Source organism: Oxyura jamaicensis, chromosome 2, assembly GCF_011077185.1.
Source record: "Oxyura jamaicensis isolate SHBP4307 breed ruddy duck chromosome 2, BPBGC_Ojam_1.0, whole genome shotgun sequence".
Lineage (NCBI taxonomy): Eukaryota > Metazoa > Chordata > Aves > Anseriformes > Anatidae > Oxyura > Oxyura jamaicensis.
In genome coordinates, this window is record NC_048894.1 from 21666742 (window position 1) to 21683573 (window position 16832).

The 16832-nt window shown below is 41.5% G+C and overlaps 2 protein-coding genes across 3 annotated transcripts in view; both read left to right on the forward strand.

Annotated features, from left to right (window-relative positions):
- The window catches only part of CUBN (cubilin), a 141638-nt gene extending 135925 nt beyond the window's left edge, over positions 1 to 5713 (forward strand). The window contains exons 61-67 of the mRNA XM_035316223.1: positions 755 to 917; positions 1439 to 1647; positions 2337 to 2484; positions 2601 to 2782; positions 3878 to 4043; positions 4759 to 4994; positions 5395 to 5713. Coding sequence (XP_035172114.1) covers positions 755 to 917; positions 1439 to 1647; positions 2337 to 2484; positions 2601 to 2782; positions 3878 to 4043; positions 4759 to 4994; positions 5395 to 5502 — 1212 coding nt within the window. The 3' untranslated portion in view covers positions 5503 to 5713. The remainder of the gene's footprint in view (positions 1 to 754; positions 918 to 1438; positions 1648 to 2336; positions 2485 to 2600; positions 2783 to 3877; positions 4044 to 4758; positions 4995 to 5394) is intronic.
- Positions 5714 to 8482: 2769 nt separating this feature from the next.
- RSU1 (Ras suppressor protein 1) overlaps positions 8483 to 16832 on the forward strand; it is a 100650-nt gene continuing 92300 nt past the window's right edge. Inside the window, exons 1-2 of one of the 2 annotated variants that reach the window (XM_035316232.1) lie at positions 8483 to 8620; positions 11659 to 11770. In XM_035316232.1, the coding sequence (XP_035172123.1) occupies positions 8603 to 8620; positions 11659 to 11770 (130 nt within the window). In that variant the 5' untranslated portion in view covers positions 8483 to 8602. Of the gene's footprint in view, positions 8621 to 11434; positions 11504 to 11658; positions 11771 to 16832 lie in introns of those variants that run through there. The other variant, XM_035316233.1, reaches the window with a different exon arrangement.

Below are 16832 nucleotides of genomic sequence, written 5' to 3' on the forward strand. Positions count from 1 at the left end.
TCAATTGCTTAACATCATTACAGATTTTTGGTAGGTTAGATTACAATGCCAGATGACATCCTGCTTTTTTTGGAAACCAATAAGAATTGTAATATTATTATGGGTACAAGCTTCTGTTCTTAGACTACCTATATAAATGAGTATTTATTTCACAGAATAGAAACAGAACAAAATTAAGTGCTTTGAAAGTAATCATGAATATTTATTAGGAAACCAAATTGCTTGAAAAAACTTTCTAAAATTTTGAATAAATAAGTCTTGATGCTAAACGCTCACCTGTGAAAGCTACTTTCCTGAAGTTGAGTATATAAAACATTGACCAGATGGTAGAATGCTGCTAAACAAGATCCTCCAAAGTGTATTACAGATCCTGTTGAGCATCAGAAATATTCAATAACATGAGGAATTAATTTTACATTTTGGTGAATAAAAACAGCCTTTCTCATTGAAAAGTGCTTTGAGACTCTAAGAAAGAACACAGAACCCCAAATTAAAATAGAATAAAATTTTGATGGATTTGCTAAGACAGGACCAGAATGTTCCATAATGAGATTTGCACTATCCAACAGAATGAGTTAATATGGCAGTGAATAATTGTAGTCATCAAGAACATCCTGTTAAAGCACAGGAGCACCTAATGTGCTTTCAAGTAAGAGAAACTGCAATGTCAAGAGGGGTCAGAAAAATTTATTTCTATTTATTTGTGGGTTTTGTGCCTGAACTATTAGTGTGTTATATGCTTTTCTTATTTCAGCTTTATGATGGAGTTAATGAAAATGCCAATTTAGTTGGCACATTCTGTGGATCTACAGTGCCAGCTCCTTTTCTTTCTACCAGTAATTCCTTGACTGTGAAATTTGTCACAGACAGTTCTGTGGAAAGGGAGGGTTTCAATGCTACCTACATCACAGTGGATCGTAAGTACACACATATATTTATACATATATATATTGTTGTGACTCTTCTGTGGAAATATATGTTTAAATAATAAATCATTAACATTTTCTTCAGATACAGGACCCAGGGAAGGGCAAAGACAGTCCATAGTATAGGGCTACAGAGCACCTATAAGCAAGCTAAAAGCAGCACTGCTGGACCCCTGTGCAATTCTCTTTGGTCTGGGCGGGTTGTGGGGTGCCTGCCACTCTGGAGAGCAAAACAAGAATGCTCTATCATGGACTGTTAATAAGTACACTGATATTACAGTGAAAAAGCATTTATTTTAATTTTATGACACACATTGACACAGTATTAGAATGTGTTCTACTTACCTTTTTTCTTCTAGAGTCATAGGTGTATACACTACATACAGATTATATACATACATTGTATATATACAAAAGGATATTGTCCAGGGTAGTTTTGTTTAATAAATAAACATTCTTCCCCGGTTTGAAAGGTTTTCAGTCTATGATGCATTTATTACTATTTTAAACAGCACCATGTGGAGGAACATATAATGCAACTTCTACCTCGCTGTCCGCAACATCTCCTCACTTCCCTGGTGAATATCCACCATTTACCCTCTGTACGTGGGTCATTGATGCCCCTCCACAGCAGCAAGTCAGAGTGGTGGTAGAGGCCTTCCACCTCCATTCCAGCCAGGACTGCTCTCAGAACTACCTAGAGCTCCAGGACTCACCAACGGTATGAAATTTACAGTTGATACCATGCCCCATTCACATTCAGCTCCCCTCACTCTTTCGAAAGGGGAAGAACTCCCCTCTTTAGATTAGTAATAGTTTAGTTGATGATTCTATGTGAGGAGTATGAGCAAAGCATGAAGCACTATGCCCCACTTGAGGTGTGTCAGCTGGTACAGTGACTTCATGGAAGCACACTTACAGACACATTGAGTATGACCTAAAAATTGTTACACAATTTTTCACAGTTGCACCAACTAGCAGAGCTGCCGAACTTAACACCCAGAAAGTATTGCCCAACAAGCTTTCATAAACTAATTAAACTTTGTCCCATCCAAGAACCATAATAAAATGACTATTCATGCCAAGAAGGGTGTTTGTAGAAAGCACTAGGAAAAAAAATAACACCCACACAAAAACCACAACTGCTTATGTGCCTTGTTTACATTATTCCAAACCTTCTTTCATCGTTTCATACTTTGTCATGAAAATACCTATTACATTTGATTTGCTTTACACCATAATCAAACAAAATGTTGAGAAATTAAGAAGTGATTTCCATGGTAGTTTTAAAATGTGATTGCATATCTGGTATAGAAAGTGCTAAAAGATGTGTTCACCTAAAGTTTTGTAAGTAGAAAACCAAGTTGTGTCCCTATGTAGAAGTAATTTGTGACATGTACTGAATTCCAGCACAGCCAAGGATCAGCCCAGAGATTCTGCGGCACTGACACTTTTCCAGTCCCTGAGTTTTATTCTCATGATCGCACTGCCGTTGTGACTTTCAAGTCAGATGAATATAGGATTAATAATGGAGTCAGATTTACCTATCAAGCTACAGGTAAGCCTGAAGAATTGTTGAAAAAATCTACCTACCATTCTCTTTGTTGATTCCATACAGTGAAAAGCAATAAAAAGATCTGCAAGGCTTACATATATTTGTCTTTTTTTCTCTAGGTTGCAGCAGAGAGTATAACCAGCCATTTGGTTACCTGAAGAGCCCTGGGTGGCCTGGTCGTCACCCCAATAATATGGATTGTTCTATTGTTCTGAGAGCTCCCCAGAATCACACCATTTCTCTCTTTTTCCATGCTTTCAGTTTAGAGGACAGCATCCAGTGTTCACGTGACTTCCTAGAGGTATTAAGCCAGTACCTCTATTTTGTGGGCCTAAATCAAATTCTGCTGGAGTCAAAAGACATTAACAGTCTTGGATCAAGTATGATCTGAACTGACATTGTCTTTGGAACTACTATATTGCTACAGTTTTATGGTGAAAAATACTGAGGTACTATAGTAAGAGGTTAAACAACACACTATTCTAAGTCTAAAACCAATAAATAAATACTTTTGCTGTTAGCCAACTCATCTTTACCTACCTTGTGTTGATGTTACCCAGTTACAGAGCAAACTGGGATAGTTTTATTGTTTTCATCTGATATTAACACTTGATATTATAGTTTTTAATCTGATATTAACACTTGCGCATGAATGGAAAGCCTTAGGTCTGAGTACTTTAATTCCAGAAAAAAAAAAAAAAGAGAGAGAGAGAGATGTAATACAAATGTAGGCTACTTGCAAAGGTACCTTGTGTCAATAAAAAGCATGTCATCCTGCACAATACTTACTCTGTCCTTTCATACTTGTTGAAGGTTTCCCTATTCACTAGTTGGATTACAAAAATCAGATGTCTGTGGCAGAATCCCCATTTAGTTCTCCTTTAATACCCTCTTTACTGTCTCAAGAAATGGATCTGAACTTCACCATTACTGGAGCTCAAAAAAAGCATCAGCTTAAATCTGAGCTACATAATATGAATTGTGTCTTTATGTGACCAGGGAAGAGAATAGTCTGCAGAGTAAATTATTAATCTTTTCATCTGAAATATTAACATTTCTTATGAAAATTAAAACATGGACTTGAATTTCAAAAGCACATCTTAGCTACTAGCCAAGTAATGTTTATTATTCAGGAGATATACCACACCATAAAATTTAGCTACCAGTTGCTGATGATACTTGTTCTGTGCAATTGCTTACAAAGCTCAGACAGGCTGCCTAATAGTCTCTTTTTCTTTCTATGTAAGGATATAGAGTAGGAAAAATAAAAGTATTTAAATGACAATTATGCAAGACTATACATATTTTGTGCTGTGCTTGCATCACTGTATAATTTTAGTTGTGTTTAATTGGTACAGTGATCTAATGTTGACAATGTTATTTTTGTCCCTTGAAGGTCAGAAATGGGAGTGATGTGCAATCACCACTGCTTGGCAGGTTCTGTGGAAACCTTGTGCCCAGCCCCATCTTCCCTCAAAATCATGTTGTCTACCTTCGTTTCAAGAGTGATATTTCAGTGGCACGTGATGGATATGAAATCACTTGGACCTCATCATCAAGTGGTAAGGCTGTAATAGCAAAGTAATTGCATTAAGCAGTTGTACACAGAAGGAAAACAAAGATGGAATCCAGCCAGCTCAGGTGGGGCCTTGACTTACCAGCATCTAAGGCTTTCCCAAGCACCCATAGCCGACCCTATTCTCTAATTAGCAACCTCAGAGGATGCGGTCCACTTAAGTCTACATCTTTCACCAAGAGGTCAGAGAATACAAGGAACATCTATCTATCTTGGGACCACAGAGTAGTGGTGGTGGTAGTGACTCAGTCTATGTCATTAGTAGTTCATTTGTGATAGGCTGTGGGATCTAGGCTCTGCTAAGCCCGAGGAGGACTGACGCTTGCCTCAGGAAAATAACATATCTATAACGCTGCGTAGTGACTGGGTGATAGACCTAGTCATAAATGGCATATGAAATAGGAATGAATAGCTGGATGACATAGTTTGCCCTTGGCACTAACTAACTGGAGTGAGCTTAAGACATCAGCAAAGCACTGCAGAGTAACCTTACGTATGTCTAATGCCCATTCCATATTCTGCTCAGGCTGCTGAAGCTAGAGCCGCAGTTTTGTCTCGTTGCAATAATGCTTTTATCCATACGCACCGTTCCAGTCCACAGTGTCTCTCTGTATTTTAGTGTTGCTACTAATACTGTACTACATTGTGTAGTACCTTGTAAAACTAAGTCTTCTAAGCTAATCAACTGTGTCCATTTCCAGGATGTGGAGGAACATTATACGGCAGCACTGGCACGTTTGCTAGTCCCAGGTACCCTGCGACTTACCAGAACAACACTGACTGTGAGTGGGCCATTACTGCACCCAAGGGACGAATTGTCACAGTGAACTTTGATTTCATCAGCATCGATGACCCGGGGGACTGCAGTAACAACTATCTGATCCTTTACAATGGGCCAGATGCCAGCTATCCCCCCGCTGGGCCATACTGTGGGATGGTATGTATTCCCTACTGTCTGTGACCCTGAAACTGGTTAAAATTAATCTTTACTGTGTCATAATTAAGATTGTTTCCCTGATTTTGGCAGAAGTTCCATACAGACTAGTGGAAGTGAAAGTGTAAGGTTTCTGTGGCATCTTAGCTTTTCAATACAGACCCTACAGTGACACCTAGTGGGTGGTATCATCAAGCCTTTTTTTCTCTGAATTCAGTTGCTGTTTGTGATTTAAATATTTTTAACACCCTATGGAAGAAATGCAACAGCAGTATCTAGCACAGACCCGAGGTGCCTTCCACTCTCTGAGCAGATCTGTACCTCAGCTTCAACATTATAATTGGCTTTTTCTCAGAAAAAGCTGACAGGTAAAGCTTTTCATTCTTGTTGTCTTTAATTTTAGGATACGAACATTGCTCCATTCACTGCTACATCTCATCAAGTCTATATAAAATTTCATGCCGAATATGTGACTTTACCATCAGGATTCCAGTTGAGTTGGAGGAGCTAGAACGTCACATGAGAAATACTTTACCGTTCCTTGCTATACTGAGGACACTTTAGATCATAAAATATGTTTGAAATCCAGTTATGATAATTGCAACTGAAGTAAGGCCTTTTAAAGATTACTGTAAGTACAGCTGTTATGAATTTTAAAGTTCTGTCCAAAAAATGTAATCTTTTGTTGTACTGAGAATAAATTATCTACCTAACTGTGAAAATGAGTTTTTGCCAGTTTTGAATCATATTTTTATATTCTTCTATACCATTTCAAACACTTTTGTAAATGTGCAAAAAGTTTTACAGTTAAGGCTATAAAAAGTTAATTAGCCAGGATAAAACTTAAACACAAAATATTCAGTGTGAAATTGTTAAGAGGAGCTAAGATACAAAGTTGTCTTTAATTAGTTCTGCAGAGTTATGTGTTTTTGTCCCAAGCATCTTCGTAAATCATAGAATCATATAATCATTTAGATTGGGAAAGACCTTCAAGATCATCAAGTCCAACTGTGCTAGTTACATGTTAGCTAGCTTTATTTGAACTAGAATAAAATCAGACATTGCTAAAATATGGCCCCTGTCCTGCGGCCATTTACAGAGATAACTTGGCTGAAGAACCTTCTCTTACACTTCACATTGGGTGTAAGAACCCGACTGACTAAAGTACTCAGGCATTGAGTAAAGCTTAGCACAGCAAAGACGTGTTGTGGTACTAAACCATAACCACATCAAGGAGCAATGTCAGAGCCTGTTCAACACGCACACATCTCAGTGATTATATTATTTTTAGATCTTTAAGCTTCCAAATCTCCTTTACAAATGAATTTGTAAAAAACTTGTGAGACTTTGAGCAACCATGTCACCTTCCTAGACAACTTGCGGGCCACTTCGTAGACATTTATAAAACAGATACAGCTTCAGAATAGGGCAAATATAAAAATATCGATTGACTTTTTACTAACATTATTGTGCCACTGCCCCAGGCTAATGCACATCATGTGTAACAAATGTTGTTATTGGGGTGTACAGAGGACAATGGTTCACACAGTGAAATGAATCCCTTAAAGTGACTGTTGCAATAAATGATGATAAGTGACATTGTAAGTGTTAATGACAGTTCTAACAAAATCTGGGAATTCTTTGAAGATTTCCCAGTGAATGTCCAAAAAGGCGTAATTCCACAAACAAACAAAACTTCATAGTTGGAGAGAAGCTATTCTGGTTAAGATACAATCCAGAAAACACAAAACAAACAAGGGTAGCAAAAAGGTAGATGACACAATATAAAATTCAAGTTATTTAAAATTCAGGAATGGTCTGATTATGGTGTAGAGAGAGAGACCTGGCCAAGCAGACTAGATGTATGACAGCATTTTAGAATTTTCCAAGTACCAAGAAAAATCTAGCTTAGGTACAGACAATATGCCTGCTAACATGCTAACGTACAACATGGAAAAAGGAGAAATATCTGTATTTCTATCAAACTAGGAGACACATATGTCCTCCTGACCTGCAGGCAGAACAGGAAATTAATATGGGAAGACACAAAAGAACATGTTGGAATTAAACATTTTCACATTAGCAGCCCAGAAAACTTTGGCTCAAGACTCCAAACTGATTTCATGTTAGTAATCAAGGGACAATCCAATCTTTGTCCCTAAATTTATTAAAAAAACATAAAAGGGATCACAGGCAGTAAAGAAAATAACGTCATCTGAACTGCCTGGAGATGAAGCTACAAAACAAGCTCTGAATATAGGAACTCATAAGACAATGCAGACACAGTCAAGCATAGCTTCAGCTGTTTGCCTGCTGAGACAGGAAGGGGTTTACTCCTCCTAGTGGATGGCAGCATCATGGGACTCCACGTGTGTCCATTGTGGTTTTGACCTTCCTATGAATCATCGGGGGGTTCATGCAGTTCGTGCAGGGCTGAGTCCCCTCAGAGTCTGGTTGCTGTCTCTTGCTGCTAGGTGGATGGTCACAGAAGCATCAGATTTTAGGCAAGAATAAGCCTGGCAAGAACACTGTATATTTTTTTATTATTTCACCAGCCTGCTGCTCAGCTCACCTGGAAGCCACAGCTGAACTAGAAGGGCATCTCTCACCCAAACAGCTCCTGCTGCTGCAGGAAAGTGCTTTGCAGTGCATTCCCTTCCCTTATGGGCAATCAGTTCTTAGGCTAAACCTTGGTCTTGCCAAGAGCACATCAGAGCATAAACTGACCAACACAATAGAAACCTGTACGTGGTTTTAATGAATGAAGTTCATTAGTGGCTTATTGCAACTGATAGCAGTCTCACATCCTACAGTTTATTTGACACAAAACTTGTTTCCCCAAGGAGACGGCTGTCCCGCAGGTCGGCCTGCCAAGGCTGGCCTACCTGTTACTCTGCACAATATGGAGATTTGATCTCTGTGAGGCCAGCTCTGGCAACACAACCTTTGGCCTGAAGCTCCTCATGGGGACTGCAGTGTGTTGAAACCTGTTGCTCAAAAAGTTTGTGAAAAATCACGTTTTGTTTTAAAGCAGGTGAAATGTTTTCTGACAGTTTCTTGATACAGATAAATTCTTGGCCTTGGTATGACTTCAGTCATAACGCCAAACAAATTTTATAGAATGATTGAACTTCTGCAGAAAAAAAAGAATGAAGAACATGATGAATGAGAGGAAGAGAAAATTGTAAGATTCGCTTCTTTTTTTTTAGCCTAATAATAATTAGTGCTTGGTGCATCTTTGTGTTACAACTACTCTATATCTCTGCATAATTTTGTTTACATGTGAGTAAAATGCACGAGCTTCTTTAGAGAAAATGAAAGTCCAGCAGAGAATTCATGTCCACGATGACTGCTGAATGAAGCTTCTGGTACAAAGTTCAATTGATCTGGCCCAACTGACTCTCACCAAAAATAGTCAAAGTCTAAAATTAGAGTAAATTATCAAACCCATTCTTTAAAAAAAAAAAAAAATAAAAAATAAAAAAAAAAAAAAACAGGAACAAAGCAACTCACTGCTGTCCTCTAACATCTTATATGAGGAACCACGAGAGAAATACCACTGCAGAACTATTAAAGTGAAGGTCCTTAAAGGAGAGAGCTCTTGCTAAGCCATGTTTCTGTCTTGGAAGGTAAGAAGTCATTTAAAATGCTTTAAAATGAATGCATGGCAAAAGCAAACAACTGAAACTTTTTTTTTTTTTTTGGTTAATATTAAAAAAAAAAAGTCTGATATTTGTAGTGTATAGTTCAGAAGACAAAATCTGTGTTTAATAAGATTTATGGCTTTGTTTCACAATGCTGCCAGGAATATTTTTGCTTTCATGTCTTTGCACGGTGCTGCCTATTTTATAGATCAAGCCATAGCTGTGAATACTGCATGTCTGCCTCGTAATACCTGCATGGCTACAAACCTCCCTGCTCTAAATGACACCGCACAGATAATGAATGTGCGTTTTCACTTTCTAGAGCCTGCATTTGTTTAACTGATGTGTAAATCTTCTGGATGTTACCATATCTATTTATTCTTCCGTAAAGACATTCTTTAGGAGGCAGTAATATATGAATGGCAAAAAGACTATAATTTGAGGAATAAGCACTAAAATGTCCGTAACAGTTGCCCTTCCCATGTGGTGGGGCTATTCCTTATAAACAATAAATGAGACGTAGTAACAGAATGAGATCATTAGGCCTACAGTTATTTGAATTAGGAGAGAGAAGATGGACAGCTACAATGCTACAAAACATGGTGCTGGTCAATTTAAAACATTCATCAATTGTACTTACAAAGTATTTTGGCTGAAAAACAATTTTCAGTTGGCTCATAAAGAAAGGAGGTGTTTTAGTTTCCCGCAGTAACTCAAGATAAGCATCCTAGGCACCAGAATTGAGATATTTCTTGTAATTATTTTTCTGTCAGCTACCAAACTAAAACCACAGAATTATTTGGCAGTCCTGATTAAAAGGAAATGTAATAGGAATTAATAGCATGGGTTATTGTACAAAATAACAATAGCAACAATACAGGATTACTAACAAATAAATGCTTAAAATTATAATATCTGATAATAAAAATAGAGGCCAAAGTCTAGAAGTTTGCTTTTATAAGGCAAAGATCAGCAAATAAATAATGTGCCAGTTATCACACCTAATTATTCTAATTTTGTTGGATAAATTTCTAGCAGCAGTGCCTAGCTATATACAACTGTTTTTGCTGGTGCACGTTGGTGTTGTGTTGTTTTGATTACACGCTCCCTTGCATTAAAAGTGTCTGTTACAACAGTATTTTTTTATTATTATTATTATTTTAGGGAAAAATAAAAGTATCTATTTATTTATCTATTTATTTTTTACTGGATAGTAGAGGGAGACACAAATAAGGTCACACTGGAGAAGCCTGCACTGTGAGCCATGCATTTGGGAAGGTCTCCAGCTGGCCAGTCTGTAGTTAGGGGTACAGAGGGAGCTGGGGATATTTGGGGTCAAGGGGGTTAAGGAAGAATTAGATACGCTGAGGTGATGGGAAAATAGAGGGGAGAAAGGGTTACTGCAGGGGCACAGGCCCTCTTCAGGAAATTAGTGTTCATCAGGGCTTCTGCTAATGGGAGAACCTGAAAATTAAGCTTTCAAGATCAGGGAATAGCCAGACACTTGGCCAGCATGTCATGCATACTTACTTTCCACTCTTTCTCATCCAATTGGTATTTAGTGCTTCATGAGCAGCTGGAAATCTTTAAAACGAAGGCTGGAAAGCATCACCTCTTTGTCAAATCCGGTGTGGACCTCACTAGGGCATCAGTGTGTTTGCTCATATGGGAGGTCTGCTGAAGCAGTAACCAAAGCAGACCCCACAGAAGATGCGAGTGAAACATGAACTGTTTACAAAAAAGATGGAAAAGAAATTACCAGGACAAAGAAAAGAAAGCAGTCCTGACAAAAAGGAATAAGGAAATTATGTTTATTAAACGGGAAGTAACTAAATACTTCTACAATAGAGATCAAACGTGAACATCCAGGTCACGTGCAATGTGACATGCAGTTGTTTTATCACTGCATAAACAGGGTAGTGCGAAGCCAGGTGAGCTGATTAGCCATAGCCTGTGAACATCTTGTCACCTGCTCGTGTGCTCGATCTGCTCGTTGGGATAAGCAAGCCAGGACCTTTTTTTATAGACAATGAAGCTGGCTAAGCCTTTGCCACTGAATGAAGCCTGTCCTTTTTGAAGAGGAACAGTAAATATGCTGGCACCTAGCTCTCTGAGACAACTGACTGGTGGCCATCGGGGCACTTGGTTATACGTGGAAGTGGTGCAGGTTCTCATCCTAAAGATGAACTGTGCATTGTCGGCTCGTGCATCACAGCGACTGCTGAGCTGCTGAGTGATCTAGATAAAGGGAAGTTCTTGCAGTTGTGCTCTGTCGGACAGACCTGAGAGCAGCCTGTAACCTCAGGGAAGGGCTGAAGGCAGTAAGAGCCACTTAAAGGGAAACGTGCTACTGCAAATTAAATCATTTCTAAAAAAGGAAAAGCTGAAGCTACTCCCACAGCAACGCCAGACCAGCGTTTGCTGGTTACGGCACCTCCCCGTTTACCACCCTGGTTTCAGTGGATACTACTTTTAATAACTCTTTCAGTGGATGTCATTTGTAGTAACTCTGCTGCCAGGCAGCGCCTCGGGGCCCTGTGCAGGATGCCCCCGGCCAGGGGCTGCCGGCGCCAAGATGGCTCCGCCCTGAGGCGCGCCCCGACGCCTCCTTCCCCTCTGCGAAATGGCGGCGGTCCGGCTGCCCAGGTTAACGGCTGCGAGGCGCTGCCCAGGTGCTGAGGGCCCCTTACAACCCTTCCTCACACCCCTTCCTCACACCCCTCCTCTTCCTCTTCTTCTTCCTCCTCCTCCTCACCCCCATCCCCTTCCGGCCGGGCGGGGCCGGGCTCGGGGCGGGGAGCAGCGGCGGCAGGGCCGGGAGCGGGACCGGGGGCAGCTGGGGGGAGCCGAGGGGAGCCGGGCAGCGCCGGGCAGCGCAGCGCCGTGAGTGGCCGCGGGGGCTCGGCCCGCACCGGGGTCTCGGCAGGGAGGGTCGGGGGGTGGCCGGGGCTCCGCCGGGCTTTTGGGGGGGGGACACGCGGGGGGACACAGCCGGCGTCTGACGGTGTTCGCGTCCCGCCCAGGCCATGTCCAAGTCACTGAAGAAGATGGTGGAGGAGAGCCGGGAGAAGAACCAGCCCGAGGTGGACATGTGCGACCGCGGCGTCTCCAACATGCTGGACGTGCCCGGGCTGTGTACGTAGCGGCGGCGCTGCCTTATTTGTACCGCGCGGCCGGGCCTCGGCACCGGCACCAGCCTCGGCAGCGCCGGGCTGGAAATGTTTGTTTAGTGCAAAAGGCTCTTCTGAGCTTGTTGTACGGGCAGGGCCAGGCCAGCAGGGTGCTCCCCAAGGTGCTCCCTGGTGCTAAGTCGTTAGTTTGGCATCTGAACCTTGTTTGGCAGCGAGTTTATTGCATAAAGTACGGGCTTGTGGTACCCTAACTCAGATCCACCACACGGTGGATGCACCTTCCATGGCTTGTTTTAGCGTGGGGGCTTGGGGCCTTCTCCACCTTGAGATCAAAGTTAGGGGAGGGGGAAACGATGGCTGCTTTCTGTCCAGTTAGTCTAGACCTTCCTTTTCCAGTTACTCTGTGCTCTGGCTGAATTGTAAGGGTTTTTTTGGGGGTGTTTTTCTTATTTCTGTTGGGGTGTTTGTCACTGTCTGCTTGGAGAAGGAATAACTTTCTCCAAGTTTGCTTTTAAAGAAGCAATGGATAGGTATTGTGTCTTACGAATTGTAGGTAATGGTTTGAGAAGGCGTGGAAGTGGCTTGTTTCCTAGCCCTGCCACCTGTCTCCTAAGGGGTGAACTTCTCTGGCACAGAAGCGAGTGTCTGGGCTTTTCTGGCTTTCTGAACTGGCGGGGAAGTTAAATGAGTCTGGTCCAGCACCTCTCCTATTGGGGTGCTGAATCTCTTTCCAGAACAGAGCTTCGGCTTGCTGTTTCAAAAACTGACTTTTTCCATGAAATAAAAGCATGCTCTAAACAAGCATAGTGATTCATGCCCAGTGACTCCTTTCCTAGCATCTCGTCTTTAATGAGAGCCGCTGGTAGACGTTTAGAGATGAGTATAATATTAGGTTAGCATCACAGAGAACATTACGGCAGTGTTTCCCTTCTTTTTAGCAGTTTGAGGCTTAAGGATTTACTAGGCTGGAGGATATTTAGTAGCTGCTGGTGGGGATTTTGTGTCCTGAAAGTACTTGATTGTTGTCGGTGCACGTTTGAGTACTCACAGCAGGGTGCTCTGTGAGCTTGTGTTTAAACTTCCTTAATTCACATAAAGTAGATGCAGACACAGCCATTGGGAAGTAGCTCTGCTCTGTGTGCAAATCCTATTCCTCCAGGTATGGATCTATTCTTGTGATGTGTGTATAAAACCCCAAAATCTTCAGGGACTACAGAAAACTGATATCATGCTGGGGAGGGAGGAGAGGAAGGGTAGAGGAATACATGCAATGGCTTGGGTAGGACTCCTCTGGCTTTTCTGGCTCTTCTTCCTAGGCTAGTGACTGACTTGCTCCAGTGCAGGGCAGCCACTCTTTTCTTTTGCCTTAACTCCCACCCTTTGGGAAGAAAGTTGCAGGACAGACAAAATCAAGCATTTCCCTCTGTCAAATGTTGATGGTTTTTTTTTTTCCAATTCAAGAGAAAATACTTCTCCTATGTGGATGGAGATTGACACTCAGTGTCTGAAATTGTCTTCAGCTTAGACCTCTACATCTCTTTCTGCTTTCATCTTTGGTAAAGGGAAAGTTGAGCTGTCAGCTCATTTATAACTTATCTTTGAGATTCACGAAGTTCAGTTCAGTGGTCCCTGAACAGCTGCTCACTCGGGAGTTCATTAATATCATTAGAGGTCATGATATCTGTTTCTTGAATATTCTTCAAATCCAGGCATTTCAGTGTTTTCTACTAGTTGTACTTGAAGTACAAACCAGAATTGTGCTACAGGCCTTCAGAGTATCTAGATTTTCTGGACTTTCAGAAATGTAAATAAGAAATCTCTTTTCACAGATGCAGCAGAGTAGTTCTGTAGGAAGGACAGTTCATCGGAGATGTAAAATGCCCCTTGATCTAGGTGTTCTGTGCTTTCATTCATCATATTAATGCAAAGACCAGGTGAAACAGTTTTAAACTTTAAAGGCTTTTTATTATTCTGGCATGCAATAAAACAAGTGGTGTAGCCGTTAACACATTTATACTATATTTGTGCATCCATTAATAGTTTTAACATGTCTTGGCCTTGTGAAAATATTTGTGTTTTTTTTATTATTATTATTCTATGTTGTGGAGTAAATAGATTACCTGTCAGTATCTGGGTGTTCTGTAAACAAGTAGAGGCAAAGGGGGTTAGCAGATGTCCTGTAAGGTGAATAATCTGATCAAGCAAACAGGATATGATGCATCTTTTGCCTGGCTAGGGCACTTATTGTTGGGATTTCAAGCACTCATCTTGAATTAGGGAATTGTTCTCATTGCAAGGAGCAGTCTCAATCTCTGCTTTATTTATTTTTAAGTGGTGGATGTGGGGAAGCTATGAATTATTTTGCTCAAGTAACTCGGGACATCTGCTGCTCTGTAGCCTTGCTGCTAGGAAAGGAATATTGGATGAAATCCTATTTACTCTGTGAGTGTTAATTTGTTCTCATTATTCCATCTGTAAGCTATTCATATTTTACATAAAGTACGTGTGTACGTGATGGAATTAATATGGCTAGAATTTTTTTCCCAAAACGTTAGTGTTGATAGAATTGTTCGCTGCTAAAATAACCAAGGCCCAGGAGATGGAGTGGCAGGCTACTTGCAGGTTGTTCAGTACAATGCTGTAATGCTCCTTCTGTGTTAACTTCCTCCAGTGTGAGAGGCAGTGTGTTATCTTCATCCAGCAAGGTCTCTGGAGTCTTCCTGTTGTGTTTTTTTTTTCTTCCTTTAAAAAAAAAGTCAAGACTTGTCATCTAAGTATTTAATGGAAAGCCAGCTTGTGGTGCATGGAAGCAGCATATGAAAAAGCTTGATGCTAGGACAAAAAGAAGAGCTCAAATGTTCTTTTCCCACATGTTCCATTTTGAAGCAGTGGTGGGATTGGGACCATGATGAGAATTTGTAATTACCAAGTGCGTAAATTGCCCTGTTAATATCCTGACCCTCAAGCTTCTGTGGGGATGCATGGTGCATTCTTGAAATCAAATGAATTCATGCCCTGTATACGAAGTGCTGTAATGTCAGCATGGCCGCTGAGGGGTGCGCTCCTTCAAAGACTTGGTTCCTGGCATTTCCAGTGGTGGTGTACAGAAGATGCAGAAGAAGTGCAAAGTTCTCTTGGAATTGACTGTTGTGGCAGGCTGTTCTGACCTCCCAGTCTGTAAGTGCCCTTTGGTCTGCCTGTTGTAGACCTTTGCCAAGCAGCAGAGGTGCTGAGGTCCCACCTGCACAGAGGTCCTTGGTACTTGTGATGAGGTGCTGGCTCTCTAGTATGCAGCTGAGATGGTGATAATTGTCTTATTCAGCTGCTTCAGTTTAACTCTTCTCAGCTTTAAAAAAAAAAAAATCTTGAAGTGGGAGCAACTTTATGCAGTATCAAAAAAGAAAAAAAAAAGATTTCTTTTGAAAAAGCAGATTACACCAGATCTTCAATTTCTAAGGCTTTTGTTGCGAGGAGTGCAAAGGAGCAAACATTTCAGCATCCCAGATCTTCAGAGCAAAGCTGGAATGCCACCTGGTGGTGCTGGGGCCAGCAGTGTGAGCCCTGCTCTTTCAGTGCTCTGCACTTCAGCCTTCAAAGCGCTGTTCATGGCGTCCTTGCTGTTCAGGCAGGTAGGTGCAGTGCTGGTGAGGGCATGGTGACACAGCTTGTCCTTGCTGATAGCGTGAGAGGTGCTGAGAATAGAGCTGATGAGAATCTTTCTTGTGTGTTGTCTGCTTTTCCCTGCCTTTTTCTGAACACCTAGGGCTTATTTGGACATTTGGGGGGTAACGTTACTTGATTAACTGGGCCCTTCCTGTAAGAGCTCACAGAAAGGTGTGCAAAATACCTTAGTGTGTGGAAGTGGCTCAGTAGTAGGAACTGAGAATGTTCTCTACATCTGGAGGATTTATAGCTTGTAGGGAAAGAAAACATAGGAACAAGCAGCAATTCGGGGGGAGAAATAACTTGGGAAGCTGCTGTTGAGATTTAGAGCTACATGAAAACGAGTCCCTTTCACCTGCCTCATAACTTGGTGTTTGGTGGTGGTTTGTGCTCTTTCTGTGTATAATGAAGTTAAGTCTAAGGATACAGATGAACTTGGGTACACTGGCTCCCCACATCTGACTCTGAACTAGATTAGGTTGACGTGGACCTGGAGGTGTTCAGCTAAAGCACTCTGCATCTCAGGAGGCCGGCAGATGGCTTGCCCTAGTAGTAACCGTGTCCTTACTGCTCAGGCCTGGATGTCAAGGGCCCCGTGACATGTTGGCTTTCACTGGTTGTCACAGCTATTACAATTCCTAAACCAAGAGACAGAAATGCTGCAGAGGCAGTACTTAAGCATTTGTTCACAAGCTCATAACCACCTCCAGCATCTTCTCTCAATTACTTTTTGGAAATTGGCCTGTTTAGCTGAAGCTCTACAGTCAGTAGTTCAAGGGGCTGCTTAGGTTCTGATGCTGAAGTGCCTTTCATGTTTTAAAGCTTTTAAAGTTCTTTGAGATGACTGTACTTGCCTGCCCTATAGTGCTGGTTCTTACACGGTATTCTTGCAGGCTTTCTGTGCGCTGCTTTTTGTCGTCCTACATTATGACTTGTTGCAGGCACTACTTAGAGTGCTTGTATTTAAAGAGAAATTTAGGTTGGATGCACTGTTTTCCTTTCCTTCTCTACAACCTGCATAGGGAACTGTGATGCAGTTTTTTTCTTTCAGTGAACTTTCAGTTCTGTTTCTGCCTTTGAGTGACTGCTTTTGTTCCGCTATGAGCTTACATTTTTGCCTGTGGTCAGTCATGAGTGTGTAAGGGTTAGCTGGAGCAGTGTAAAGCAGACTGCTGTATCAGTAAGTATCCCAGCTCTTTCCTCCAAGTTTCCATTTAGTATCGATTAGCACAACCAGTTTCACATGTGCTCACTGGGATATCTTACTTCCATAGCAACCACATCCCCATGGACCATCCCTGGGTGTTAGTGATGCTTAGTGCTTGTGGGAGTCAGTGAGAGGTGTGGCACTACAGCTGTCCTTAGGGAGAACTTGCAGGCTGCTCAGGAGGGGCAGCCCTGTA